Source organism: Vombatus ursinus, unplaced genomic scaffold, assembly GCF_900497805.2.
Source record: "Vombatus ursinus unplaced genomic scaffold, bare-nosed wombat genome assembly UNPS02009173.1, whole genome shotgun sequence".
Classification (NCBI taxonomy): Eukaryota; Metazoa; Chordata; class Mammalia; order Diprotodontia; family Vombatidae; genus Vombatus; species Vombatus ursinus.
Window position 1 is genome coordinate 2,993,004 of NW_020948951.1, and position 27,464 is coordinate 3,020,467.

Below are 27,464 nucleotides of genomic sequence, written 5' to 3' on the forward strand. Positions count from 1 at the left end.
AGGCCAGATTTGAGCTCAGGTCCTCCTGACTTCAGGGCCTGTACTCTATCCCCTGGGCCACCTAGCTGCCCCTGAGCTCTCTTCTCCAGAGAGATATAACACTGGATAAGTAATTTAATCCCTTGCTTTCCTCATTTGTAAAATGGAGTTAACACTTCCCAAACTTATTGAATAGGGTTGCTGCATAATCAAATAAAATATATGAAAGCTTTGAAAAATCATTATTATATTTCAATATTTATATAAATAGTCCTACTCATCTGAGATTCAATCTTATTTCTCCAAGCACCTGTATCTTTACCTGTATGTCCTGCTGACACCTACAACTCAAACTAAGAACTATATTATACTCATCATAATTCTCCAAACTCTGAGTAGCACAGTGCCTGGCACATAGTAAGCACATAATAAATGCTTGTTTCTTTCCTTTCCCTGTAACCTTTCTAATTCTGTTGATGGTACCACTACCACAACCAACTACCACTATGACCTTTTGTTGATTCTGCTTCTATGATCTCTTTTATACTTGGTGCCTCCAACCCACGCACAGAATCTGAGTATTGGATGGGTCTAACTTTATTAGGAATCCCCTCCAGCTTTTGCTTGAAGATCTTCAGTCAGTAGAATCTACTACCTCTGGAGGTATTTGGTTCCACTTTTGGACAGCTCTAATTGTTAGGAAGTTTTTGCTTATATGGAGCCTAAATATGTCTCTTTGTAAATTTCGCTTGTTCCTATTTCTACCCTCTGGAGCCAAGAGAACAAATTTAATTTCTCTTAGGAACACTGAGGATAGCTACCAAGTTCTCCCAGCGTCTTCTCTTCTCAAGGATAAATACACCGAAATCCTCAAGTGCTCCTCATACAATCAGGAGTAGAGGTCTTTTGCCATCCAGATCACCCTCTTCTAGTCACTCAACAGTTTCTTAATCCCCTTCTAAAATACGGTGCCTAAAGTATATATAGTATATAGTATAAAGCAATATACTTGATGTGGTGTGACCAGGACAGAGTGCAGCAAATTATTACTATGCCTATATTTGTATTAGTTTTCTTGGTAGCAGCTATATTGTTGACTCATATTGAGCTTTTGGTGCACTAAAATCCCCAGATTTTTTTTAAAGATGAACTATTATCTAGACAAACCTCCCCCATTTTGTAGTTGAATGCAAGAATGAGATTTTAATGAAATCTTATTTGATAGAGGCAGCTAGGTGGCACAGGTAGAGTGCTTGGCCTGGAGTTCAAACCAGGCCTCAGACACTTACTGGGCAAGTCATTTAACCTGTCTGCCTCAGTTTCCTCAACTGTAAAGTCAAGATTATAATAGTACTTACCTCCTAGGGTTGTTGTAAGGATTAAATCAGATATTTATAAAGTGTTTAGCATAGTAACTGGCACACAGTAGGTGCTTAATAAATGATTATTCCTCCTTTTTGTTATTGTTTAGTGAACTAGTCATGTCCAGTTCATGTGGCCCCAGTTGAGGTTTTCTTGACAAAGATACTGAGTGCTTTGCCATTTCCTTCTCCAGCTCATTTTACATATAAGGAAAATGAAACAAACAGGGTTGGATGACTTGCCCAGGGTAACACTCCAGGCCCAGAGCTCTATCCATCGCACCACCTAGCTGCCCCCATTCCTCTTCTTATCAAATTTAGTTTTACTGGATTCAGTCCAATGTCAATGCCTATCAAAATCTATTTGAGTCCTGTGTCATTCACTGGTTAGCTGTCCCTTTCAGCATTGTGCCATGTACAAATTGGATAAACATCTATCTATACTTCCATCCAAGCAGAAAACCAAGTCTAGATCCTAGGGGCCATCAACAAGAGTCTGTTCTAAGTTGACACTTGAGCCATTAATGATGATTATTTTGTTCTGGTCATTCAACCTTTTCTTAAGCCTTTTCTTAAATTGTTGGGAAGAAGCAACATGGAGAGGGCTGGACCTGGCATCAAAAGACATTTCGGCTTGAATCCTGGCTTTGTCATCTATTGTGTGTATGATGCTGGGCAAGTCCATTCACTTCTCGAGGCCTCAGTTTCCTCATTTGCAAAGAGAACAAGATGACCTGTGGGGTAGCTTCCTGATCTAGATCTGTGACTCTATTATCCCTTCCAGATCAAAATCTATTTTGAGTTTACTGTTTAATCTATATCTTTTTGAACTGAATAGCAACAGACACTTTGTCAAATGCTTTGCTAAAATCGAGGTTGACTACATCTATGGTATTCCTCAATCTACCTGTCTAGTAAATCTTTCAAAAAAGGAAATGAAGTTAATCTGACATAACCTACTCTTGATGAAGCCATACTTACATTTTATGATTATTTTTTCCTTTCTCATATGTTAACTAAGTATTTCCTTAATAAAATGTTCTAGAATTACATTGCAAACTTTATTCTCTTCTATTTTTTAAAAACTGGGACAATTGGCCTCCATTCTAGTACCTCTAGTTTGCCATGATCTTTCAAAGATCATATCTGCCAGTTCTCTGAAAATCCTAGGATGCAGGGAAATCTTAGTCAAGTGACTTAAATTTAAGGGCAGCTTGGTGTTCTTTTCAAGATTTCCTTACTTGTATTGACTAATATAAAGTTCATGTCCATTTTTTTTTTTTGTTCCTTTCCAGTTCCCATAACATTCTCTTTAGGAAATAAAACAGAACCCAAATAAGAGCTGAACAGCCAGCTCTTCCTTCTCTCCATCAGTTATCCTCATCCCATCCATTCCAAGCAGTGGCTGTATCTCTTCTTCATGTTTCCTCGATCCCCTCCCACACTCCCCCTCCCTTCCATAGCTTTAAAACTCCTTTTTGGTTGTTTTCTTTTCCTCACCAGTCTCTTCTTTACAGGACCATGCCATGTTCTTGTATTCATCCTGCCTGCTACCTGCCCTTGCTTGGTTTTTTAGTATGCTTTTAAAATCTAAGTTGATTGGTGACCTCTCTACGTAGACAACTCCACCCTTACCTCCTCATTTGAGTTCCTTTTCTTTGTGGCTTCAGAATTTCTGGAGAGCTCCCTAGCCTTCTTGGGCTGACTTTCCCTTCAGAATTTTAGTCCATTTAAATCAACAATTCAAAGAATGAAATAGCATTTATTTAGCACTTACTATGTGCAAAGCATTAAGTGCTGAGGATATCTTGTATTTAAGCAGAAAAGCAAGGCAATCTCTGCTCTTAAGGAGCTTACATTCTAGGAGGAAACAACACACATAGGAGCTTTTAGCTGCAAATCAGATGGAAAGACCCAGTAACATCGAACCATTTGAAGATTCTAAGGATTCTGGTGGTGGGAACTTTATTTTGTGGTTCTTCAGTAATTGTGGCTGCTGAAGAGGTGAGGACTGCAGCATTTGCAGAAGTAGTTGCCAGGTTGCGTCTCCATGGTGTTATCTATCCCTTGAATTGGAGGGTCCATGGTCTGGGGGTGCTGCTCTTTCATAGGCTATTAGGGGCTTTCCTGTCTGGTGATGGCAGTTGATGGTGGCTGGATTGTTGGGTCCCTTCTCCTCAAGAGCTGCTCCCCTCGATGATTGGGTGCAGGATCAGGTTGGAAGCTGGGCTGGTGTCCTGCATAGTGTTGCTACTGCTAGAGCTCCTGAGCATAAGGTCTTCCCTGGTGCGCTGCTTTCACCTTAGGTCTGAAGGGTAAGAAGTGGGGGTGGTTTGGCTCCTCTAGCACATGTGACCCCTATCTCCCTCAATCAGTTTTGATGCTTTAGCCATTCAATAACACCTACTATGTGGAAAGTGCTATTTTAATTGCTAGGGATACAATGTAATGGGCATTGATAAGGAGAGTCCCCCGATCAATCTAATGAGTCTTTGTCAGAGGTCAGACCAGCAGCTCCCCATGCAGACTGGGCATGTACTTTGATGACTTGAGAGGACAGAGAGGGCTTCTGATTGGGTTTCTGGGACTGAGGCTGCCCTTGAGATGACTGGCTGTCTGGGACTCAGGAGAGTGGACTCTTGTTAGAGAAGCCACCTTTTTTCAAAGATCTAAAAATGACTGCAACAGATTGTTTGCTGCTCTTTTGCCTTGGTTTTTTTTTTTTTTTTTTTTTTCCACCTTTCCCATTCAGAAGATAGATCAGTGCAGTGCAGAGAGTACCTGTGAAAGAAAACCCTGGCCCACACACAGATGCAACCACTCCTCATAATAGTTGTTATGGGTGCACAACATATCTCCCCTCCCTCCCCCCAAGGCTGCTTGTGGCCCAAAGGACTTCTGGCGGCCTGTGAAAAATGTAGGTTTGCCACTGGGCACTCTGTCACATGACCCGAGGCAACCAATCATCATCAGTCTGTCTCTAGTCTGACCTATCTGGGCCGAAGTTTACAGGTAGTGCAGGTCTGGGTTAGAAGCACTACAGATTTCTGTTCTGTGTCTGAGAGTGCCTAAGAAGTGTCTTTCCCAGGCAGCTGATGAAGTTCATGCAGAAGCACTTGGCAGTAGACCTACAATATTCCTGAATTCCAATGTAGAGGAAGGGAGATTTTATTTGCTGGGCAGCACGATTCTATAATCTAGCCTTCCAGTCAGAGAAAGGGGTTTTTCTAAGTAGCATGATTCTGGACTCTAGCTTTCTAGTCAGAGAAGGGAGTGTTTTGTGACAGTGACATTCTTGGGGTTTGCCTCATAAGTAAACACAAGTTCAAGAGGATGGAGACCTGCAAAGGACATGAAGAAGAAGAAATCAAAGCTATCCATAGTCACATGAAAAAATACTCTATATCACCACTGATTAGAGAAATTCAAATTAAAACAATTTTGAGGACCACCTAACACCTATCAGATTGGTTAACAAAAATGGAAAATGATAAATGTTAGAGGGAATGTGGAAAGATTGGGACACTACTGCACTGTTGGTAGAGTTGTGAATTGATCCAACCATTCTGGAGAGCAATTTGGAACTATGCCCAAAGTGCTATAAAACTATGCATACTCTTTGATCCAGCAATACCATTTAGTAGGCCTGTATCCCAAAAAGATCAAAGAAAAAGGAAAAAGACCTATATGTACAAAAATATTTATAGCAGTGGCAAAGAACTGGAAATGTTGGAAATGGAGGGGATGCTCATCAACTGGGGAATGGCTGAACAAGTTATGGTATATGATTGTGATGGAATATTGTTGTGCTGTAAGAAATGATGAGCAGGACGGTTTCAGAAAAAGCTGGTTAGACTTATATGAACTGATGCGAAATGAAGTGAGCAGAACTAGAAGAATATTGTACACAGTAACAGCAATATTGTATGATGATCAACTCTGAATGACTTAGTTACTCTGATCAGTACAATGATCCAAGACAGTTCTAAAGGACTTATGATAAAAAATGTTGTCTATCTCCAGAGAGAGAACTAATGGAGTCTGAATGCAGATTGAGGCGTGATTTTTTTCACTTTATTTTTCTTGCCCTTTTTTTTCCCCCAACATGGCTAATATGGAAATATGTTTTGCATGATTTCACATTTATAACATGCCACATTTCTTATCTTCTCAATGGATGGGGAGAGGCAGGAGGGAGAGAAATCAGGACACAAAATTTTAAAAAATGTTTAAGCTGAATAAATAATGTATTTATTTAAAAAAAAAGTATGACACCTGGTCTGCTAGACAGAGGGATAGTTCCTTTTTAGAGAAAGAAGAGAATTGCTTATGTGACCCCTGCAGTCAATGAAGGCTTAAAGGCAAATCACAGAAGGAGGGGTGGGTGGGAAGGGAGGCAAAGAAACCTTGCTACTCCCCGTTATTATAATGATTTATTTGTATAATGCAGGTCCAATGGGACAACAGGAAAAGGATTGCTTATTTAGCAGCCCCAAAGCATGTTTGTCTTCTAGGGGAAGCTCAAACCACAGGATGACATTATGTGTCTTAGAAGAACTATACAGGAGAATTAGGGATCTACTGAAATGTCAAAGGGTTGCCTTGATAGCAACCCAAATTCAGTTCCTTCAGAAAGGTTATTATGAATGCTTTATATATTTCAGTATCTTGGCCAGAGTGTTGTGCAGCCTTTGTCATCTGCAATTTCTGTGGGATGAAATAAAGGCCATTTTATACCTGATTTACATTTGTTATCTTGAGGGCTTGTATAAGGGATGCTAAACGTAATCTATACCAAAGTGATATTTGGAGATTCTCCCAGAATAAATTCTGGGTGAAAGCAAAAAAGCCAAAGAGAAAATATAACCCTCTTGGGTCAGTTCTCAGGATTGGATCTAGTCTAAATAAGCCCAGAGCACTGGGAGGCCCTGAACCATGGGCTATATAAAGACAAAAATGAAATAATTCCTGCTGTCATGGAGCTTACATTCTACTGGGGGAAGGGGGTTGTAACATGTACTTATCCTGTCTCTGACCTCTGAAATCTGCTCTACCAAATTTTAGAGTGAATGTCAGACTATGCTCAACTTTCTTCTCTATCACAAATCCTCAGGTTTAATGTTGACACTAAGGTTTTCATCATTTCTTTTATAACAACCAATTCTTCCTTGGTGATTAGATCCAGAATAGAATTTTCTATTCTGCTGTTGGCTGCTGTACCTTTTGAAGGATGAATTATTAAGGTGAAGGAAGAGATAATTAGTTGCTCTGCTTTTGGCAGAGAGTAAACTTTAGTAAGTGGGTTAATGGAAGCCCCCCATCACTGCTATATCTTGAATGCTGCATCTCTTTTCTTTCTCCAGTGAAGTGGTCTCTTGCAGAGTCATATTGTTTCTTCCCTGCACTGCTTTTCACTCAAATGCTCTTCATGATGCTTCTCTCCTCTGCTTCCTAGATTTCCTCATGAACATATTTTCTTAATATGGTGTGCTACTTCTTTCGTCCTTCCCATTTTACTTATATACTTATTTCTTTGGAATACAGTGCTTACACAGAGGTACCACAGTGTCAGTGGCTGATTCAGGGACTGGGACTGACCGAGGCTTCATATTCCTGACAGCCTCTGTGTATTTGCATAAACCATGAGTCATGGCTCTCATCCCACCAAGTCTCAGTAATACCCATGAAGTCAAATATGCCTCCTTGCATTAGGATCTTTTATTATTCATGCTTTGCAACTTTGTGTATACAACTGATGATTTTATTGCTGGCTCATTTCTTGGATTTCCTCTCTTGTGAACTTCTGGGTCTCTGTGATAGAATGAAAAATTTCCGGGTCTTCTCTGAGATCCCTAAGACTTGTATATAAGAGTCTGCCTCTGCTTTACACATGCCTCTTCCTTCTGATTGGCACTCCTTCCTTTCCATACCCCCTGCCACTTCTCCTTTTCTGGAATCCTGAATCTTCTTATCTTGAATCTTACATGCTGTCAACTTCAAGTTTTATATAGTATTCAACTGAGCTCCTCTAGTCGATCCCTGGTGCCTCTTTGCGTATGACATCAGAGGCAGGTGCAAAATCAGACATGCCTCCTAGAGACCCCACTCCTCCCTCTAACTTCCCCTACCCCATACCTTATCACCTAGCAACATTTATGTGTGAAGGATGGAATCCAGGCATCTTTATACTGAACTAGAAGGAAAGAGTATATCTTGGTGTAATCTGGCTATACTAATCCAAACGGTAGCCTCTTATACAATTCTTAATCCCTTTCTTATGCCTGCTATGGACTAAAGATCACAGCACTTGTGGGCCCAATACTATTCCACACACCTCACTTTACTTACTGAGACCTAGTTGTATTCTTTGTTCTGAATCTTTCTTCTCTTGCATGTGGCTACCTCATTCTGCCCTCACCCCCTCTTCAGGTGTCTCAAATTATGCCTAAGGTTAAAACACTCTGGTAATAAAAGGTTTATTGCTTTTAGGAGTAGCTAGTCCCCCTTCTGTAAAAGCCTCTAAATCCAAAAGCACCTGCAACAGATCCGGACTATGTATTTACTACTATTCTTACATAGTAGCTACTCACTATGGTATCTGGTTTGCTAGACATAGTTTCCTTCCTCCCTTTAGATTTTTAAGACTTCAAAAACACTTGCTCTCTGTTATTACCCTGGTTCAGTCCTCTTGTCTGAACCATTGCAGTAGATTCCTCTCTGATCTGTCTCTAGCCAGTCACTCCCCTCTCTTTGTCATACAGCTGTCAAATAATCTCCTTAAAGCACAGGCTAGCTGAGGTCACTCCCCTGCTTTGGCCTTCAGAAGCTTTCCATTGCCTCTAGGATAAAGTATAGACTTACTTGGCATTTTACAGTTTTTAATTTTGGTTCTAAGCTACCTTTGTGGCATTATTTCATGGTACTACTCTCCTTCATTTTTACTGTTGTTCAGTTGTGTCTGATTCTTCATGATACCATTTAGGGTTTCTTGGCAAAGATACTGGAGTGGTTTGCCACAAAGTGGTTTCTTTCTTCAGCTCATCTGAAAGATGGGGTAACTGAGGCAAACAGGTTTAAGTGACTTCCCCAGGAAGTCACAGTTAGTAAGTGTCTGAGGGCAGATTTGAACTCAGATGAGTCTTCTTGATTCCAAGTCCTGTGCTCTACCCACCGCACCACCTAGCTGCCTTCTCCTGCACACACACTATTTTTGGCAAGCTGGACTGCTAAACTGTTCCCTGACCTCATGCTGTAGTTTCCTGCCTCAGGGAAATTTCGATAAAACATTGCTCATGCCTGAAATTGGCTCTTCCCCCTCTCTCGACCTGTCACATCAATGCCCACCTGTTGAAATCTTTCTCATTCTTGAAAGCCTGATTAGGTCTCACTTCTTCACCCTTCCCTAATTTGCCTAGTCCAGGTTCCCCACCCCTTCCAAAAGTGATCTCATGTTGTTGATAGTACTTTGTCTAGACCTCCCTTCACCCTGCTGTGTCATGGTCACATTCCCTTTGTATCCCCTTTAGTGGTGTATGTCATTTCTGCTCCACCTTCAATTCATTTTTAAGCTCTTTGAGTGCAGGAATGTCTTGTTCTTTAGTTCTGTATTCCTGGTACTAAACAGGAGGCCTTGCACAGAGCAGGTGCCTAACATTTGTTGAACTGAATTGAGTGGTACAAAATATGCATGAAAAAGAAGATTTGCATCCCCTCTGAATGTTGACTGTCTTCTTGAATGCTCAAAAATTTCATAACCTGGTAATGCTAATTTTCCTTACATTTGGCTAGGTTAATCCTCAGATATAATCAGTTACAGGACTGTAAAGAAAGCCTTTCCTCCTTGGTAGGACCTGCTAGAACTTCTGTTCCACTGGAATAACCTTTAAGAACTCAGAGTCACCTCCAAATCATGAAGGGAATCATTGACTTTTAGAGTAGGAAGGGAACTTCTTTTTCTCACTTTCAGATAAGGAAGAGAACTTCCTTTTTTGACAAACCCAGATAAGGAAACTGAGGACTGGTTAAGTGATGTGCCAGTGATTCAAATAGGTAGTAAGTAGTAGAGCCTAGATTTGAAAGAAGTTTTTTCCAACTCCAAATCCACTGCTCTTTCTGGAATCACAGAATTTTTTTTTCTTATTGAATTTATTTTTTTTTTATTTCAAAAAAGCATTTAGCTTTGTTGAATAAAATAAAAAATGGGCTCTTTTACAACAAAGGCTTTTAGCATATATATGTATATATACATATAAACAAAAGATCATGGCTTTCAAGCTGGAAAGGATCTTTTTTTTAATTAATTAATTTTTAGTTTTTGACGTTCGCTTTCATAAGATTTTGAGTTCTAAGTTTTCTCCCCTTCTTTCCCCTCCCCCCACCCCAAGATGGTGTGCAATCTGATATAGGCTCTACATATACATTCATATTAAACATTAGTTATGCTGTAAAGAAAAATTAGAACCAATGAGAGGAACCACAAGAAAAAGAAACAACAACAAAAAAAGAGAGCAAATAGCATGCTTCCATCTGCATTCAGACTCCATAGTTCTTTCTTTGGATGTGGATAGCATTTTCCATCATGAGACCTTTGGAGATGTCTTACATCCTTGCATTGCTGAGAAGGGCTAAGTCTATCAACGTTAGTCATCAAACAACGTGGCTGTTACTGCGTACAACATTCTCCAGGTTCTGCTCACTACACTCAGCATCAGTCCATACAAGTCTTTCCAGGTTTTTCTGAAGTCTGCTTGCTCATCATTTCTCATAGGACAGTAGTATTCCATTACATTCATATACCACAACTTGTTCAGCCATTCTCAATTGATGGGCATCCTCTCAATTTCCAATTCTTTTCCACCACAGAAAGAGCTGCTATAAATATTTTTGTACATGTGGGTCCTTTTCTCATTTTTATGATCTCTTTTTGGGATACAGCCCTAGAAGTGCTATTGCTAGGTCAAAGGGTATGCACATTTTTATAGCCCTTTGGGCATAGTTCCAAATTGCTCTCCAGAATGGTTAGATCAGTTTACAACTCCACCAACGATGCACTAGTGTTCCAATTTTCCCACATCTTCTCCAACATCTATCATTTTCCTGTTTTTTCATGTTAGCCAATCTGATAGGTGTGATGTGGTATCTCAGAGTCATTTTGATTTGTATTTCTCTAATCAATAGTGATGGAATCATAGAATTTTAGAATTGGAAAGGATGACAGTGGCCATCTGGTCCAACTCATGCTGAAAAACGAGTAATATCAAATATCAAACAAGTAATTATCCATTCTCTGCCTGAAGGCCAAACAGGGGAAGCCATTAGCTCACAAAACTAGTTGGTTCTACTTAGTGACACCTCCAATTATTAGGAAGCTTTTTCTTTATTTCAAGCTTAAATTTGCCTTTCTGTAACTTCTAAGCTGCTGCTCCTGGATACAGCCTAATGCTTTGGTCTGTCAAAATCTCTTTGGACCTTGGCTCTGCAATCCAGTGTGTTAGCTTTACCTTTCAGATTTGTGTCATCTGCAAACTGGATAAGCCAAGTCACTGATGAAAATGTGAAACAAACTGTCCATATCTATGACTTAGCATTACTACTACTAGACCAAAGCAATCAAAGAAAGAAGAAAAGGACTAAATGTACCAAAATATTTCTAGTAGTTCTTTCATAGTAGCAAAAAAATGGGAAGGAAGTACTCATTTATTGGGGAATGGCTAAATACATATTGCAATAATATAGGATAATAATGGAATATTACTGTACTAGAAGAAATTATGAAACAGATATTTTCAGAGAAAATAGAAGACCTCTACGAATTTAGTTAGGCACAGTGAAGCAAAAAGAACTACGGGAACTATTTATATAATGACAAAATCAAGGAAAAAAAACCTTTGAAAGACTTTAGAACTCTCACTAATGCAATGGTAAAACAGGAGTCCAGAGGACTGAAGATGAAACATGCTACTCATCTCCTGCTACTGAGGAGGTGGACTTAAAATGCAAAATAAGACACACTTTTTTTCCTGCCCAAGATATATATTTTTGGACATGGCTAATATGGGGATTTGTTTTGTTGGACTACGTATATTTGTTTTGCTTTTATTTTCATTTTATTGTTGATATTGGGGGAGGATTTGAGAGAGAGGCAATAAATGTATTAAAAAAAAAAAAGGTAACTGAAAATGTTAAAAAGTACAAGGCCAAGAACAGATCCCTGTGGCACTCCACTGGAGAATTCATTCCAAGGTAACATCGGACCATCAAGAATTACTCTTTGAATCTACTACAGTGTCCTTAACATCATTCTGCTAGTTTTCATCTACTTTGGGTTTTTTAGTGTATGAAAATTAGGTTAAAATTAGCTTTGTGACCTTGGATAAATCACTTCTCTTCTCTTGGCCTCACTTTTCCTAACTATAAAATGAGGGAACTAGATGTCTAAGGTCCTTTCCACTTCTGTCTATCAAAGCAAGCTTGAAAGGAAAAAATCACCATAGAAGAGTAACCACCAGGAGTATGTGGAATGGGAATGGGAATGGGAAGGACAAGCCCACTCTTTTACCTGGGTGAATATATTAGGTAAAGCTAAAGCAGGCCACAGTCTTGCATTGCTTGCCCACCTTACTTCCCTACTCATACCTCTAATGCTCAGATAAGCTAATAGGGATGGACCCTGGACCAAATCTTAGGTCCACACTTGGAAAGGTTATCTTATCTTCCAGAGATTCTCCCTGCACCGGGAGGCTGCAAAGTGCTGGGAGCCCTTAGGGCATAGGTTCTGAACTTATTAGGAAGTGAACACCCTCACATCTAAGTGGCTTCAACTGTTTTCCTCATCAACAAGAACTCATTAATGTGTCTGAGGAAATGGCTGCTCTGGGAATCTCACAGCAGAGAGGAACAAGTACAGTTAAGAGGACTCTTTAGTTGGGAAAATTCCATTGCTACTCCCATGCCAGTTTTCACAGGGTTTCAGAACAAACCAGACTAGGGCTGGGGAAATACCTCTCCATAGATCCTGACACAGCAGTCCTTCCTCACTAGCCTTGGCTTGTCCCTTGTTAACTCCACCTTCTCTTCACATAGTTTTGAGACTAGTCGAGCTTACATTCTGAAAAACAGCCAAGCCTGGATTTAATTAAATCATGATGTAGTAAGTCCACCTTACCCACCTAATGGGCTTATTTTCTTTCAAGTGAGATTAGATGAAGACCTATGCTTTTTCCAACTACAGCCCTTTATAGTTTCCCAAAACTTCAAAAGACTCATGGCAATATAGCTATGAATAGTTCCTTTACTTAATGCAGACCACTGTTATCAGTCTACATTTTAGTCAACTAGTGGTCCACTAGCTGTGGCCACCCTCCTGGCAATGAGGCTTTCTGAACTGAAGTATACGTTCTTCCATCATAGATACAAGGTTTATCAACAGATCATGACTTAAAGTCTTTCTGGAATGGTGGGATGTTGTAGAAATTATACAACACTGGCACCATCACAATATGATAGAACAGAGGAAGGGTACTTTAGTGAGGAAAAGCAAAGATGTGACATTATTATTAGAAGTAGAAACATAGGCCTGGTGAAAAAATCACAAGTGGTGCTGTTTGCCCTCCTACTCCCTCAAATTAGCTTGTGTTGCTACCGTTACAACATCTCCTATATGTGTCCTCTTCATTCCATTCACACGGCCGCCATCCTAGTTCAGGCTCATCACAACTTGCCTGGATTACTGCAGTAGGTTTCTAATTGGTCTTTCTGTCTCAAGTCTCTCCTCACTCCCCACAAATATCCCAATACATTTTCCACTCAGCTGTCAAAGTGATTTTTGTGAAGTGTAGGTCTGACCATTCCATTTTCCTGCTCCATAAACTCCAGTGGCTCCCTATTTCTTCCAGGATCAAATATAAACTTCCTGTTGGCATTTGATGCACTTCAAATCCTGGCCCTTTCCTATCTTTCTGGTCTTATTACTCCCCTCCACGCACTTCATGCCTAGTCATACTGGATTACTTGCCTTTCCTCATATGCGATGCTCCATCTTCTGTCTCTATGCTTTTGTACTGGTTGTCTTTCCATACTCTCTCCTCTTCAACTTCTTGGAATCACTGGCTTCCTGCAAGACTCATCTCAACTACCATCTTCTTTGGGAAGGCTCTCCTTATCTTCTCTAGCTGCAGGTTCTTTCCCAAGGTTACCTTTCACCTATGCTGTGTCTTACATGTACCTGTTTATGAATGTGTTGTCTCCTACATTAGAATATAAGATACTAGGGCAGAGATTGTTTTTGCTTTTTCTTTGTATCTTTGGCACAGAGCAAGCATTCAATAAACACTTGCTGACTAAATAATTACCAGATTTATAAACCTACAACAAACTGAAAGTAGCAAGAGGGGAGGGAAACTACAAGAGTCAGGAATTTGCTAACAGAGAGAATAAAGAGAGATAACTGATAGCAAGAAGGCAGAAAACATGTAAAAAGCAGACACTTCAGTATTTCAAGGATCTGTAAATTGACTTTCATGGGTTCTGCCTCCACTAATACAGATTAAAACCTCTCTATAACTTATTAAACAGTCCTTGAGAATATCTGTGACCAAAAATTTCATCACCCAGCAACTAGCCTGGTAATGGGCTGTTTTGAACTTAGCACATCTGGTCATCGGACAAATATACAGTCCATTACCAGGACCAGAAAAACAGGCATGAAAACTTAAAAAGCACAGCATTGGGCCCATATAATGTATCAGCAAAAAGTTCAACAGATCTAAATGAGCCTTGATGGTTTTCTATCAGCAAAGTGTAATAATTTATGTTCATAAACAGATCTCGAGTCATTGAAAAAAGGTTAAATTAGGTTTGGTGTGTTCTGTTTATAAAGGCAGAGAGTGTGTGGTACATTTCAACCAAAACAGTCAAAATAAGAAGGTTTCATTGTACAATACATAAATTCTTTTACATTTAACTTTTGCTAAAGATGTACTCTAGACAAGTCACTGTGGCACGGAAATGACCCTGGACTGTATATCTTTTCTTTTTAAAATTTTATTTAAACACCAAATAAAACAAGCATTTCCGCATACACTGTAGAACAGAAATGTACATCTCCATTAGTAGATAGAGCTTGTTTTTCAATATGTTAGTATGTTTAAAAGCTGTCCCACTTTCCTTCTAACTTTCCTTCTAATCTTTTCTACTTTTGTTTGTTTGTTTGTTTAAGAACTCTATTGTTAATCCCCTTTTCCTTTTCATTGTTCTGCCTTCCCCTCAAACCAACTGAGGAAAAAAAAAAGCAAAACTTTTTTGGTAAATATGCATAGCTAACAAAAACAAATGTCTACATTGGCCACTACGCCTAAAAGGGCAAGGTGTTTCAAAGGGTGTCTCATTCTGCATCTGAAGTCTGTCACCTCTATGTCAAGAAGTGGATAGCGCGATTCATTACTGGTCCTCTGGTATTGTTGTTATGACCCTAGATTCTTGAAGGCTCTGCTAGCAGATCCTCATCTCGGTCAGATCCTGCCTAGCTTGAATGACTGTTAATACAGACCTGGCAAAAGTGTCTATTCCCAAGACTCAGTCTAGCTAAATTTGGAGTCATTCATGAGGCTGACTACTAAGGGATGATTTTTTGGACACAGAAACTTACAAAAACTATTTGTTCCTGTAGAGAGAATAGTCACACCAAGAAAATATATATCAGAGAAAGTGTCGTCCTCCAGCTTTGAATGTCCTGTTTTTTTTTTAATTAATCCCATAACTTTTATAGCCATATAAAGGGGACTTCTCAATCTTCCTAGGTTGTTCCAAGAATGAGTGTATCAAAACTGCCCTTGAGTGATTGATAACAAAGCTCTATTACTTATAAAGTACATATTTTATATATATAGTGTGTATATATCTTTATATATGTGTGTGAATATACATATAAATATATAATTATATCTTTCATCTCTAGCACTCATAGAGACTTAGCTTTCTCTAGAAGAACACTATACCCTTGGCCATCCTTTACAGTACTGATTCTATCTTCTCTTGTATCCCTGATACAACTGTTCTAGAAGTTAACCTGACAGGTTAGTTGGAATGATCCTTGCTTCTAATTACCACTTTCAGATTCTCTCTCTGCTGCCATCCCTTGGTAACTGCTCTACCTGCTGCTTCATCAAGGGTCACTTTATTGAAATATATCACTCAATCCCTATGTGGGTGGCAGTTATCTATCAACCCCCAGGTAATTCTCCCTCCTTTCCCAAGGAGTTCACTGTATCACTTCCTACCTCTCCTGCCCTTCCTGAAATACTAGTGTATTTCAACATGCACATCAATTTTCCTCAAATACCCTCACTTCCCAATTCTTCTATCTCAACTCCAAAGATTCACTCAGCCACAAATATAGATGGTCAATCTCTTTAACTGGCCATTACCCACAAAATTTTCACTTCCATGAACAAAAATTTAGAAATTATGTTATCCAAACATAACCCTCCTATGTCCTTGCGCCTCACTCCTAGGTTTTATACTCACCATGACCTCTAAACCTTCATTCCTCTCAGTACTCCCCCAAGCCATTACCCCTACTTTGACTCCTCTTTCTTTCTTTCTTTCTTTGCAAGGCAATCAGGGTTAAGTGACTTGCCCAGGGTCACACAGTTAATGTGTCAAGTGTCTGAGGCTGGATTTTGAACTCAGGTCCTCCTGACTCCAAGGCCAGAGCTCTATCCACTGCGCCACCTAGCTGCCCCAACTTCACTTTCTTCTATCCTAACTGTGACCCTTTAAAACAGTTCAGTATTACACTCTCCTGTATTCTTGAATCCTTTGCCCTTTGTCCTATCACTGTTCATGCCTTACCAACCTCTAACTCTGGATTATTCTTCCCACCATCCCCCTCCTATGCTGCTGAATGAAACAGGAGAAAATCATGCAAATGTGTTGACTTGGTCCACTTCAAATTTATGTTATCCAGTCTCAACTGGGCCCTCACTGAAGCATGGTCATTCTTTTACTCCTTCCTAACTAAATCTCTATCCTACTCCCAACAGTGTCTGTTCCAAATCTTCTCTTTTTAAGCTTCCCACAGTAAGCTTCTTCTCCTACCCTCTCAACTAATGACAATTCTCAGTGTTTGCAGGGAGAAGAGCTCTCTTTTCTCCCCTCATCATTCAACTAAAACTACTCTCTCCAAAGTTAGCAAAGATCTCAATTCCCAAATCTGATATCCTTTTTCTATTCCTCATCCTTCCAGCTTTTCAGGCATGGCACTGCTGACTACCCTGGAAACACTCTTTCCTCTCTTGATATTCTGTGTGACTGCTCCTTCTTATTTACCTTAGATAAATCATCATTTATTTCATATCAACTAACTGTGGGTCATCACCCAAAGCTCTGTCCCGGGCCCTATTATTACCTTTTTTTACATTCTCCCTCTTCGGGGACTTTATTAACTGAGTTCAATGATTATTTGTGTGCAGATGACTCACAGATACACACATAAAAATAAGTTAGCATTTATATAGCATTTTAAGGTTTGCACAGCACTTTACATGTTATCTTATTTGATCCACACAATAACTCTTTTTGGCAGGTGCCATTATTATCCCCATTTTACAGATGAGGAGCCTGAGGCTGAAAGAGATTAGGTGGCTTGTCTGGGAATACATAGCTAGAAAATGTCTTGAGATAGGATTTAAACTCAGGTTATCCTAACTCCAGGTCCAACACTCCATCTTTGGCTACTTTCAAAGTCACTGAGTATATATCTAGCCATAGTCTCTCTCTTGAGTTCCCATCCCACATTACCAACAGTCTACCCGGCATCTGGAACTGTAGGCAGCTCAAACATCAAAACAGGTTCAAAACAGAATTCATTATCTTTCCCCTCAAATCAACCTCTCTTCTGAAGTGCCACCATCTTTCTAGTCATTTAAGTGTACAACCTTGGAGTCAGTTATCCTCAACTTGTCACTTTTCCTCACTCTACTTATTCATCATTTCTATCTCCATAACATCTTTTTTATCTGTTTCTTTCTCTCTACTCATATGCCACCACCCTGGTTTAGTTCCTCATCATCTCTAGCCTGGACTGTTGCAATAGCCTCCTCACTGACCTGCCTTTTGTAATCCATCTTCCTCACAGCTGCCAAATTGATGTTCCTAAAGCACAGGTCTGCCTATGCTACTTTTCTGCTCAAGAAGCTTCAGTGGCTCTCCACTGCTTTTAGGACAAAATACAAACTCCTCTGTTCAGCATTTAAAGCCCTTTACAAATGGATTTAAGTCTCTCCAGGCTGAAAACTCATTACTCCCCCTCCAGCCAGAATGGCTTATTTGCTGTTCTCAGTGCCTTTGCAGCTTCTTCCTCATGCCAGGGAAAGGAGTCTCTCCCTCCTTTCCCTCACCTCTTAGAACCCCTTGATCCCTTCAAGGGGCTCAACTGCAGTGTTGCCTTCTTCCCATTCTCCATGGCGTATCTATTTTGCATACTGTATGTACTTATCTTTGAATACCTTGTATCCTCCTAGCAAATTATAAGCTACTTAGAGACAGAGATTTTCTCACTTTTGTATTTGCATCCCTAGCACCTACACAGTGTCTGGTATGCAGTTAAGTGTTTATTAAATGATTATGGAATGACTGAGAGGAACTACCACAGCCCAAGGAGAGCAGAGCAATTCCCTAGGAGCTACAGAAAAGTAGCAGTTTAAGCTGTGGATGGAAAGCAGCTAAGGAGAGTTGTTGACTCCATGGGAGCACTACATAAATATCAACTACTATTTATATTACCTGTGATTTTACTCCTGGTGGGTGAACTACCATTATCAATTCAGATCAGCAACTGTTCCACATTTTATAGTCTTTGAGTCACCAGGGGGCCCTTTAAGAGGTTGAGTAACTTGCCCAAGGTCACAGTGACAGCATGTGCAGAAATAGAACTTTAACCTTGGTTTTCATGACTCCAAGACCAGCTTTCAACTTGCTCTGCCATGCTTTCTACTCTCATTTTACATGCATACTGTGCTTTACATTCTTCAAAGTGCTTTGACCTTTATTTTATTAGATCCTGAAATCACCCCTTTGAATTAGGGATTAGCAAATAATTAACATTTCTATGGACCTTTAAGGCTTGAAAAATGCTCTTACTGACAGTGTTTTACTTGATCCACAAACTAACCCAATGGGGGGTTGTCACTTCCTCAAAGTCACACAGTCGGTGAGGACAACGATGACGGCTCTCATTCATTTGTGAAAAATCCACACCAATATAATAAAACTGACGACATTGTTTCTATTACCACGTAGATTTAGTGCTACACCAAACTACTATGGGAGTTCTTTATAGAGCAAGCCAAAGTCAGAACAAAATCTACCGCCCAGAGGGTGACCTCCAGAGCTCTACAGTGACAGCAGGTGTTAGAGGCAGGACTACAGTCTCAACTGAGTCTAAGCCTTCTGGATATCTCGAAATGGATATCTCAGTTATTTCAAATTCAGCATGTATATTTTTAATATATATATATATATATGTATATACATTTCAAACTTTTCTATTAATGTTTTAGGCACTACCATTTTCTTAGTCACTCAGGCTCAAAACCCTGGGCTCATCCTCAGCTCCTCACTCGTATTCACTCTACATGTCCAATGTGTTGTCAAATCCCATTGTTCCTACATTGGAAATCTCTCTCATATGTATCCCTTTATTTCCTCTCACACAGCCACCACCATAGTTTGGACCCTTATCACCTCTTACCTGGATAAAACTGATTTAGCCTTCCAATTGGTTGTTCCGCCTCAAGTCTTTCCCTACTTCAATCTGCCAAAGTGACTTTCCTAAAGTTTGACCATGTTATCCCACCTGATATACTCCAGTGGCTCCTTATTACCTCCAGGATCAAACATAAAGTCCTCTGTTTAGCATTTAAAGTGCTTTATAACCCGGTTCCTTTCTATCTCTCCAGTCTTCTTATATTTTACTTCCTTCTTCACACACTCTAAGATACAGGCATACTGGCTACTTTTCTCTTTCTAGCATAAAACACTCTATCTCCCATTTGCTGTTCCCCCTCTTCACTTCTTCTTAGAATCCCTAGCTTCCTTGAGACTCCGCTCGAGGGCCATCTTTTGCAGGAAATTCACAAGCTGCTACTGCCTTTTCCTGTAAGGTTATCTTCAATCTACTCTGCATGTATTTTCATGTACCTAGTTATTTTCATGTTGTTTCTCCCACAGAATGTGAGCTCCTTGAGGCTAATGATTGTTGTGTCTTTCTTTGTATCTCAAACAATTTCTTTGTATCTGAAACAATTAGCGTAATGCCTGGCATATAGTAACTACAGCCCTTAATAATTGCTTTTTGACTGATTGACAAAAGATCTAGAATATCAAGTGAAACAATGAAGAAAGTAGGAATGAGGGGAAATAACTCAAACTGCTTTCTTCAAAGTTACTAACAATCTCTTAATTGCCAAATCTTATAGCCTTTTCTCAAGCCTCATTCTCCTTGACCTCTCTGTAGCCTTCAACACTGTGCTCATCTCTTCTCCTTGATACTCTCTTTTCTCTAGGTTTTCATGACTCTCCTTTCTCCTGGTTCTTCCTCACCTATCTGACTGATCCTTCTCAGTCTCTTTTGTTGGATCTTTATCCACATCAGTCCCACTAACTATGGGTCACCCATGGTTCTGTTCTGGATCACCTTCTCTCTCTATACCGATTCACTTGGTGATCTCATCATATTCCATGGATTCAGTTACTATCTCTATGCTGATGATTCTTAAATCTATTTATCCAGCCCTAACCTCTCTTAGGACCTCCAGTCTTGCATCTTTTAACAGCCTATTGGACATCTTTAATTAGAAGTCCCATAGACATTTTAAACTCAACAGAACTTATCATCTTTCCCTCTAAACCGTCCCCTTTTCCTAACTTCTCTATTATTGTTGAGAATACCACCATCCTTCCAGTCACCCAGTTCACAACCTAGGTATCATACTCAACTCCTCACTGTTTCTCTCACCTCCCATATCCAATTTATTTAAAAAGCCTGTTGATTTTGTCTTCTGACATTTCCCCCATTCTTGTACAGGCTCTCATCACCTTCCACCAGGACAATTTCAATAGCCTGCTGGTTGGTCTCCCTGACTCAAGGCTTTCCCTACTTCAGTCCATCCTCCATTCAGTTGCCAAAGTTATCTTCCAAAAGCATAGGTTTGATCATATCACTTCTTCATTCAGTAAACTCCAGTGGTTCCCTCTATCATCTCCAGGATCAAATATAAAATCCTATTTGGAGTTCAAAGACTTTCATAACCTTCTCCCTTATCTCCATTCTTATTATACCCTACACCTCCTACATACTCTTTGATTCACTGACTTTGGGCAATTTTATTGGCCGTTCACCCATGCCTGGTATTCTTTACCTCTTCATCGAGGCCTCTTGGCTTCCTTCAAGTTCCAGCTAAAATGGCATCTTCTACAGTCTTTCCCAATCTCTCTCACTTCCAGTGCCTTCTCTCTATTGATTATCTGCAATTCATCCTGTATGTAGCTTATTTGTACATAGTTGTTTGCATGTTCTATCTCCCCCATTTGACTGTAAGTTCCTTGAAAGCAGGGGACTGTCTTTTGCCTTTCTATGTATCCCCAGTGTTTAGCACAGTAGCAATGTTTAACAAATGTTTGCTGCCTGCCAACAGACCTCAAATTATATAAAGCACTAACCATAAAATACTACTTGGTACTGGCTAAAAAAAGTAGAAAAATACATCAGTGGAAGATTAGATAAGGAAGAGTCAAAAACAACTGAACTCAATAACCTGGTGTTTAATAAACTCAGATTGTCTGGAGGATTCCATATTTAATCCCATGAATTAATGGGAAAACTGAAAGAAACTGAAAGAAATTAGGTTTCAACTAATATCTTATTTCATATTCCACAATAAATTCAAAATGGATATGTGACCTGGCTGTTAAAGGTGATACCATAAAAAGAGTAGAGGAGAACCAGATTGGAAACCTTTCACAGTAATTGCTAGTGTGAGAATTCTAATGAAGTATAGAGACAATCACAAAAGATAAAATAGATAATTTTGATTACTTGAAATTGAAAATGTTTCCAAACAAACAAAATTAATGCAATTAAAAGAAAGGTGATTGATTGGGGAAAAAATTTTATATTAAATATTTCTGACAAAGGTCTGATAATTCAAGATGTATTGGGTCATTTGTAAAAGTCTTAGTGTAGCTTAGCTTAAAACTGCACCAAGATTTTTGGGACACTCTGTATAGGCAACTAAAATATCTAAAATAAAAAAAAAATCCCCAATAGATAAGTGGTCAAAAGATATTAACAAACTGTTCTCAAAAGAAGAATTGTAAACCATTAATAGCCATATGAAATAATGTTCCAAATGACTAACAAGAGAAATGCAAATCAAAACAACACTGAGGATTATCTCACATCCAGCAAATTGGTAAAGATAACAAAAGATAGGAAAAGTCAATGTTGAAGGGGTTGTGGAAAGACAGGCACTGTTGGTGGAGCTGTGAATAGGTTTAACCATTCTGAAAAACAATTTCAAATTATGCAAAGAAAGTAATAAAAATGTTACTTTCTGTTATTTTGACCCAGAGACTGTGCTGATAGATGTCATCATCATAATTATCACATATATATAGCACTTACTTTGTGCCAGGCACTGTGCTAAGTGCTCTACAATTATCTCATTTGATCCTTACAATAACTATGGGAAATAGTTGCTATTATTACCCCTGTTTTAAAGATAGGAAAACTGAGGCAAACAAAGGTTAAGTGACTGGCAAAGGGTAACAAAGCTAGTAAGTGTCTGAGGCTGGATTTGAACTCAGGTATTGCTGATTCCAGGTTCAGCATTCTATTGAATGCCCCATTTAACTGCCCTACCGCCACTGGACCCCCCCCCCCCCCCCCCCCCCGGCCAATTCCCTTAGGCATTGACCAGACAGGTCAATGACAAAAAGAAAGGTTCCATCTATACTAAAATATTTATAGCATCACTTTTTGTAGTAGCAATGAACTGGAAATGAAATAGCTATCCATTGACTGGGGAACAGCCAAATAAATTGTGGTTCTGGAATGTAGTGGAATATTATGAGAAATGATGAATATGATGAATACAAAGAAGCATGGAAAGAAAGACTCATGTGAATTGATGCAAAGTAAGCAGAAGCAGCAAAATAATACACATAGTGATTATAACAACTGAAACCAAACACTGGGAAATTATAATGGCCAAATGCAGCCCCAAAGAAGAGCTATGGGAAAGCAGCTCAGCCTTGCTTTGTAGAGATTTGGGGGCTTTGGGCATGGAACACCACACACAATGTTAGACTTTTCAATATGTTAGTTCTGCTGAACTGTTTTTCCCCTCTTTTAAAATTTTTTACTCTCTGAACATTGGGGGAGGGATTTGTTAAGAAATGTAGGTGAAGCAAAAATGAAATATATCAATAAAATAAAAAAAAACCATTAGTACTTATACACCTGTGATGTAGCTAATACAATGTTATTGCCATTCTGCAGATGAAGAAAATGATGCTCACAGAGGCTAAATGATTTGCCAAAAAAAAGTCATGAAATTAGGAATACAGTCAGGTTTCTTGACTCCAAATCCTGTGCTCTTTCCACTACAAATGGAAGAATTGACTTAATATTATCTCTTTCTTACAGATTCAAATTTTCACTAAAATCCTATACTACTCTCTCATCAGGGCATGCAGGTGAGTCATCCTGGGTTCTCAAAGCCTCTGTCAGGGAGCACAAGCTCTGACAGGTTCGACCAAGCCAGAAAGGTTACCTGTTGGATGACTCATGAGTTGAGAGATGCTGGGCATCTGGGTGATTTCTTTTTTTTAACCATACAAACTCATTAAAAAAGAGTTATGATTAAATTTGATTCAAGAAACACTAACTGCCTGCTCTGAAACAAATTAAAATGTTTTGATAGGTCCTTACCCTCACACCATTGAAACTGAAGATCTTTCAAAATACTGATGGAAGACACAAGAAAAAACTGAGGATCAGCAAAATTAAATCACATTGCTTCTGGTCATTTTTAATCTCAGTGCTTTTGACTTGATAGGGTCAGGGACTGCACCTGTATAGGGAATTCCTGGACGAGAAAACTCCCCCTCCCTAGGTCAGTATCTTACAACTTACTGTTGTACTGCCTAGGACACTAAGCGGTTAAGTGACTTGCTCGGTCCTACATGCAGTATGTGTCACAGGCAGACCTTGAACTCAGTTTTTCTGGGCTCCAAGACCAGCTTCCTACCCACTACACCACACTGCTTCTTCTTCTACTTGATATTAGTGATTTTGTGGGACTAGGATATGACCCCAGAAAACTTACTGGTTCTTTTTCCCTGGCAAATAAGCAAAAGGGTGATAAACTGATAAAGGGCATGTAGCTTCCCAATAAGAACAAACTAAAAGGTAATGGAAAGTCAAGGTTTTCAGAAGACTAGACCAGGATGACTCACTGGCCTGGAATGTGCCTGAAGACTTTTCTGTTTCCATATAAGTCAGTGGGTTACCTTTGCTGATTCCGGTGTCTGCCTTTGGCTTCAATCCAGGTTGCTGAGGCTTCTGGTTGGATGCAGCAGTCTGAACCAGCTACCAGAAGGAGAGCAGTTCAATGCTGATTTGTAGCTGGACACCTATTGTTGGGGGAGAGAACAAAGAATGAAAATGGTGAAAAGTGTGATCCTCTGAACATTCCTTGGGTCAGGCCCCACCTGGTTAAACCTAAGAGTATTCTAAGTATTCTAAGCTTCAAATCAGGTTATGTAGTCACAGAATTACACAACATGAGCTGAAAGGGACTTTCTAATTCCATCCAAATATTTTACAGACAAGTAAATGGAGGTGTGGGGAAGGCTTGACCAAAGTCACACAGCTAATAAATGAGACAGGATTTGAATCCAAGTCTTATGACTCCAATTTAATTCTCTTTGCACTAGAACTTGCCAGAATATACAGTGCCAAGAGAGGAGCTTCCTCCTCTGAAGGAGTTACCCATTTCCTATCAACCTCGGGGAACTGAAAGAGTGAGAATCCAGTCTACTATGGGTTCCTGGGATTTAGCACTTAAAAGAGACCTTAAAGATTTGGCTCACCCGCTCCTCCAAAATTAGATGAGAAAGCTTGAGGCCTAGAAAAAGTGACATGTTCAAGATCATGTCTTACAGATAGGCAGGCTGAAACCCAAGTCGTTTGATTGCATGTTCTGAGTCCTTTTCTTTCTGACCTTGCTGTCTCCTATGTCTTAAAAACTGCTACAGGGAGGCTTGCTGGATTATTTTCTAGTTGGGGCCAATTCTTGCTATTATGGCCCCAGGCAGGGCTGTCCAGGTAGGAAAAACTAAGTTTCATTCCATCACATGCAACAATCATCTCTTAGACAAAATTTCCTCATCTTGGCCTCAGGAGGCTTCCAGTTGTACTGGGGAATACTAGTATGTAGGCAGATGGATATATTTTAAAAATATGTATGCATGTGTGTATATATATGTATATACACACATGCATGCATACCTACATACATATGGAGGGGTAGCTAGGTGGCTTAGTGAATAGAGTACCGGGTATGGAGTCAGGAAGTCATGTTCCTGAATTAAAATCTGGGCTCAGACACTTGCTAGTTGTGTGACCCTGGACAAGTCACTTAACCCTGTTTGCCTCCTCATCTGTAAAATGAGCTGGAGAAGGAAATGGCAAACCCTTCCGGTATTTTGCCCAGAAAACTCCAAATTGGGTCACAGGGTCGGACGGAACAACAAATTATATATATGCATATGATTACGTGCGGGAGACAGGGGCCATGCAGCTTCCCCTTCCCGCCCCGCCCCCTAAGCCTGTAGAGACGGGGAGGCCTCAAGGGCTTCCCCTCACCACCAGGCCCGCCTCTCCCTCTGCGGCCTAGTGAGCGCCACACTCCCCCGAGTCCCTTCAGCCCGCCAGGCCAGCCCGCTCCTATCCTCCTGGGGCAGGTCTCTGGGTCAGAAGAACATCCCCGCGCCGGGGGTCCGGGGGTCTGGAGATGCCCATCTATTATTCCCGCACCTGGGTTCCCCCACCCGCCATATTGGCTCCCCCTTCGCCTCGTCCCACCCTCCTGTCACTCAACCGCTCCTTCCAACGCCCCTAATAACCGTCGCTTCCTTTGGTTTCCATAGGGAAGCGTGGGAGGTGAGGCAAGGCTAGAACTTACTCTCTCTCCTGATTGGCTGCGAGGGCTGTCCCCTCTCTGGTCCTACCAACCCTCAGCGGCCGCCGGTTCCACAAGTTCATTGGTCCGCCGTGTGGCGCGAGGAGATAGCCGACTGGGGTCCCCCGAAACCTCTCGCCTAGGGGCTAGGTCAAAGGTGGGAGAGCTTTCCTCCTCCCCTCCCCCATGTCTCTTCCCACTCGGCGCTGATTGGCCGGCGGGGCGCGCACACGAGGTGGGAGGGGGAGGGGCAGGGGGCTGGTGGGCGGGCGTCGTTGGTCGCCTAGGCCGGGCGTGAGCCGTGGAGTGAGGCGCTCGGCAGTGGTTGTCGCGAGCTGGGAAGCGGCAGCGGCCCGTGGGTGAGAGGGAGCCATGAAGCACTATGAGGTAAGGAGAAACAGACCCATCTTCTTTGGGGGGGGAGGGCAAGGAGATGGGGAGGGGCGCCACAAGCGTCACGGAGATTCTCCTTAGGATCGAGGAGACCCTTGCCCCCCCCACAAAATCCCCAATAAAAAACCAAAACTCGGCGCAAACCTTAAATAGCCCCATGACCCCAAACCCCAAACAGCCCTATGCCCTGAGGCTGAGGGAGACACGCAGGCGCAGTTGCCGCACGCACTGCCTACGGCTCCTGCTAGGTCTTAGTGCGCATGTTCAGGGAGGTGGGGGGGCGGTATTTATGACCTGGAAATCGAGCCAGAGTTGGAGGAGGGTCAGGGGTGAAGGGTCCCAATGCAGGTTGTTTGGTTGCTGTTGGTGTGCAAGAAGCAGGTTTTAGTTCTCCGAGCTGGGGAGGTCCTAGTAAGGAAGGAGACGCTGAGGCCCAGAGAAAGGAAATGACTTGCCCCAGGTCACACTGCTAATGAGTGACGAGCTTGGGGTTTGGGTCTAGGTGTCCTAAACCCGCTTTCCTCTGTACCATTGCATCTCTGGCTCATCTCAGGCACCGAGTTGATCAGTATCTGTGGATTGATCCTATTCCTGGTTAGGAGAAAGTAGCAGTCTCCAGATCCTGGTGGGGGAGTGGGAGGGAGGAGAACTTGCACCAACCTAGCTGCACCTTGTTCTGTCCTGCAGGAAGGGGCTTCCTTGTCAACTTTCACCTGTTTGACCTTTGTACGCCTTTTATTTACTCCTACCCCTGAGCTGTGTCCTGTGCACTTTGCTGTAAACTTCTTAGGGAGGGGGACGGTGATAGCAGAGTCTTGCCAATGGCATCTCCAGACTTGTCCCGGCTGATCATTACAGTTGATAAACCTTCCTAGTGATCTTCAAATCTCAGGATGTCAGCCAGGCCAATCTGCCCATTTCAAGACTGGCAAAAATGAGGCCCCTAGTGGAAAGTAGTTTGTCTTAGGTCAGTGGCAAAGTCCAGGCTGGAGCTTGGGTCCCAGCAGGCTGAAGTTACTATAAGTGAAGCCATCAAGACTTAGACCTTTCCCAGTTCATATGATCATGGGTTTTAAAGCATGAAGGGACCTTAGAGATTGTCTAATCTAATTCCCTCATTTTATGGGAAACTGAAGCCCAAGTTCGAACAGGTATTAAGTACCAGAACTGAATTCAAATTTTTCAGGTTTCTTTTGTGAACTACATACACTGCCTCTTGATTCCTTAGTCTAGGACTTCTAACATTATGTGTTTGTCATCATTATGTCATGGATTTAGAGTTGGGAGAGACCTTAGAGGTCATCCAGTTTAACCTCTTTTCATTTTACAGATGAAGAAACTGAACCTGAGAGAGATTAAGTTACACAATTAGTAAGTCTGAGGCAGGATTTGAACCTGAGTCTTTCTGATTCCAAGTCCAGTACTATATCCACTATACTTTGCCTTTATTTTTTGGGAGATGTAATGTCTGCTATCCTTTCCCTTT

General features: G+C 40.9%; 1 protein-coding gene and 1 long non-coding RNA gene across 3 annotated transcripts in view; one reads left to right on the forward strand and one right to left on the reverse strand.

Annotated features, from left to right (window-relative positions):
- Window positions 1-3,104: 3,104 nt before the first annotated feature.
- LOC114035080 lies at window positions 3,105-25,841 on the reverse strand. 2 transcript variants are annotated; one of them, XR_003568188.1, is made up of 3 exons: window positions 25,589-25,841; window positions 23,913-24,035; window positions 3,105-3,648 (listed from the first exon to the last, which is right to left on the reverse strand). It is a non-coding gene; the product is annotated as an uncharacterized LOC114035080 (long non-coding RNA). The 2 variants fall into 2 exon arrangements; XR_003568187.1 differs by lacking the exon at window positions 3,105-3,648 and adding an exon at window positions 4,050-4,681.
- A 17-nt stretch (window positions 25,842-25,858) lies between these two features.
- The window catches only part of TECR (trans-2,3-enoyl-CoA reductase), a 37,212-nt gene continuing 35,606 nt past the window's right edge, over window positions 25,859-27,464 (forward strand). Inside the window, exon 1 of the mRNA XM_027851043.1 lies at window positions 25,859-25,972. Coding sequence (XP_027706844.1) covers window positions 25,958-25,972 — 15 coding nt within the window. The 5' untranslated portion in view covers window positions 25,859-25,957. The remainder of the gene's footprint in view (window positions 25,973-27,464) is intronic.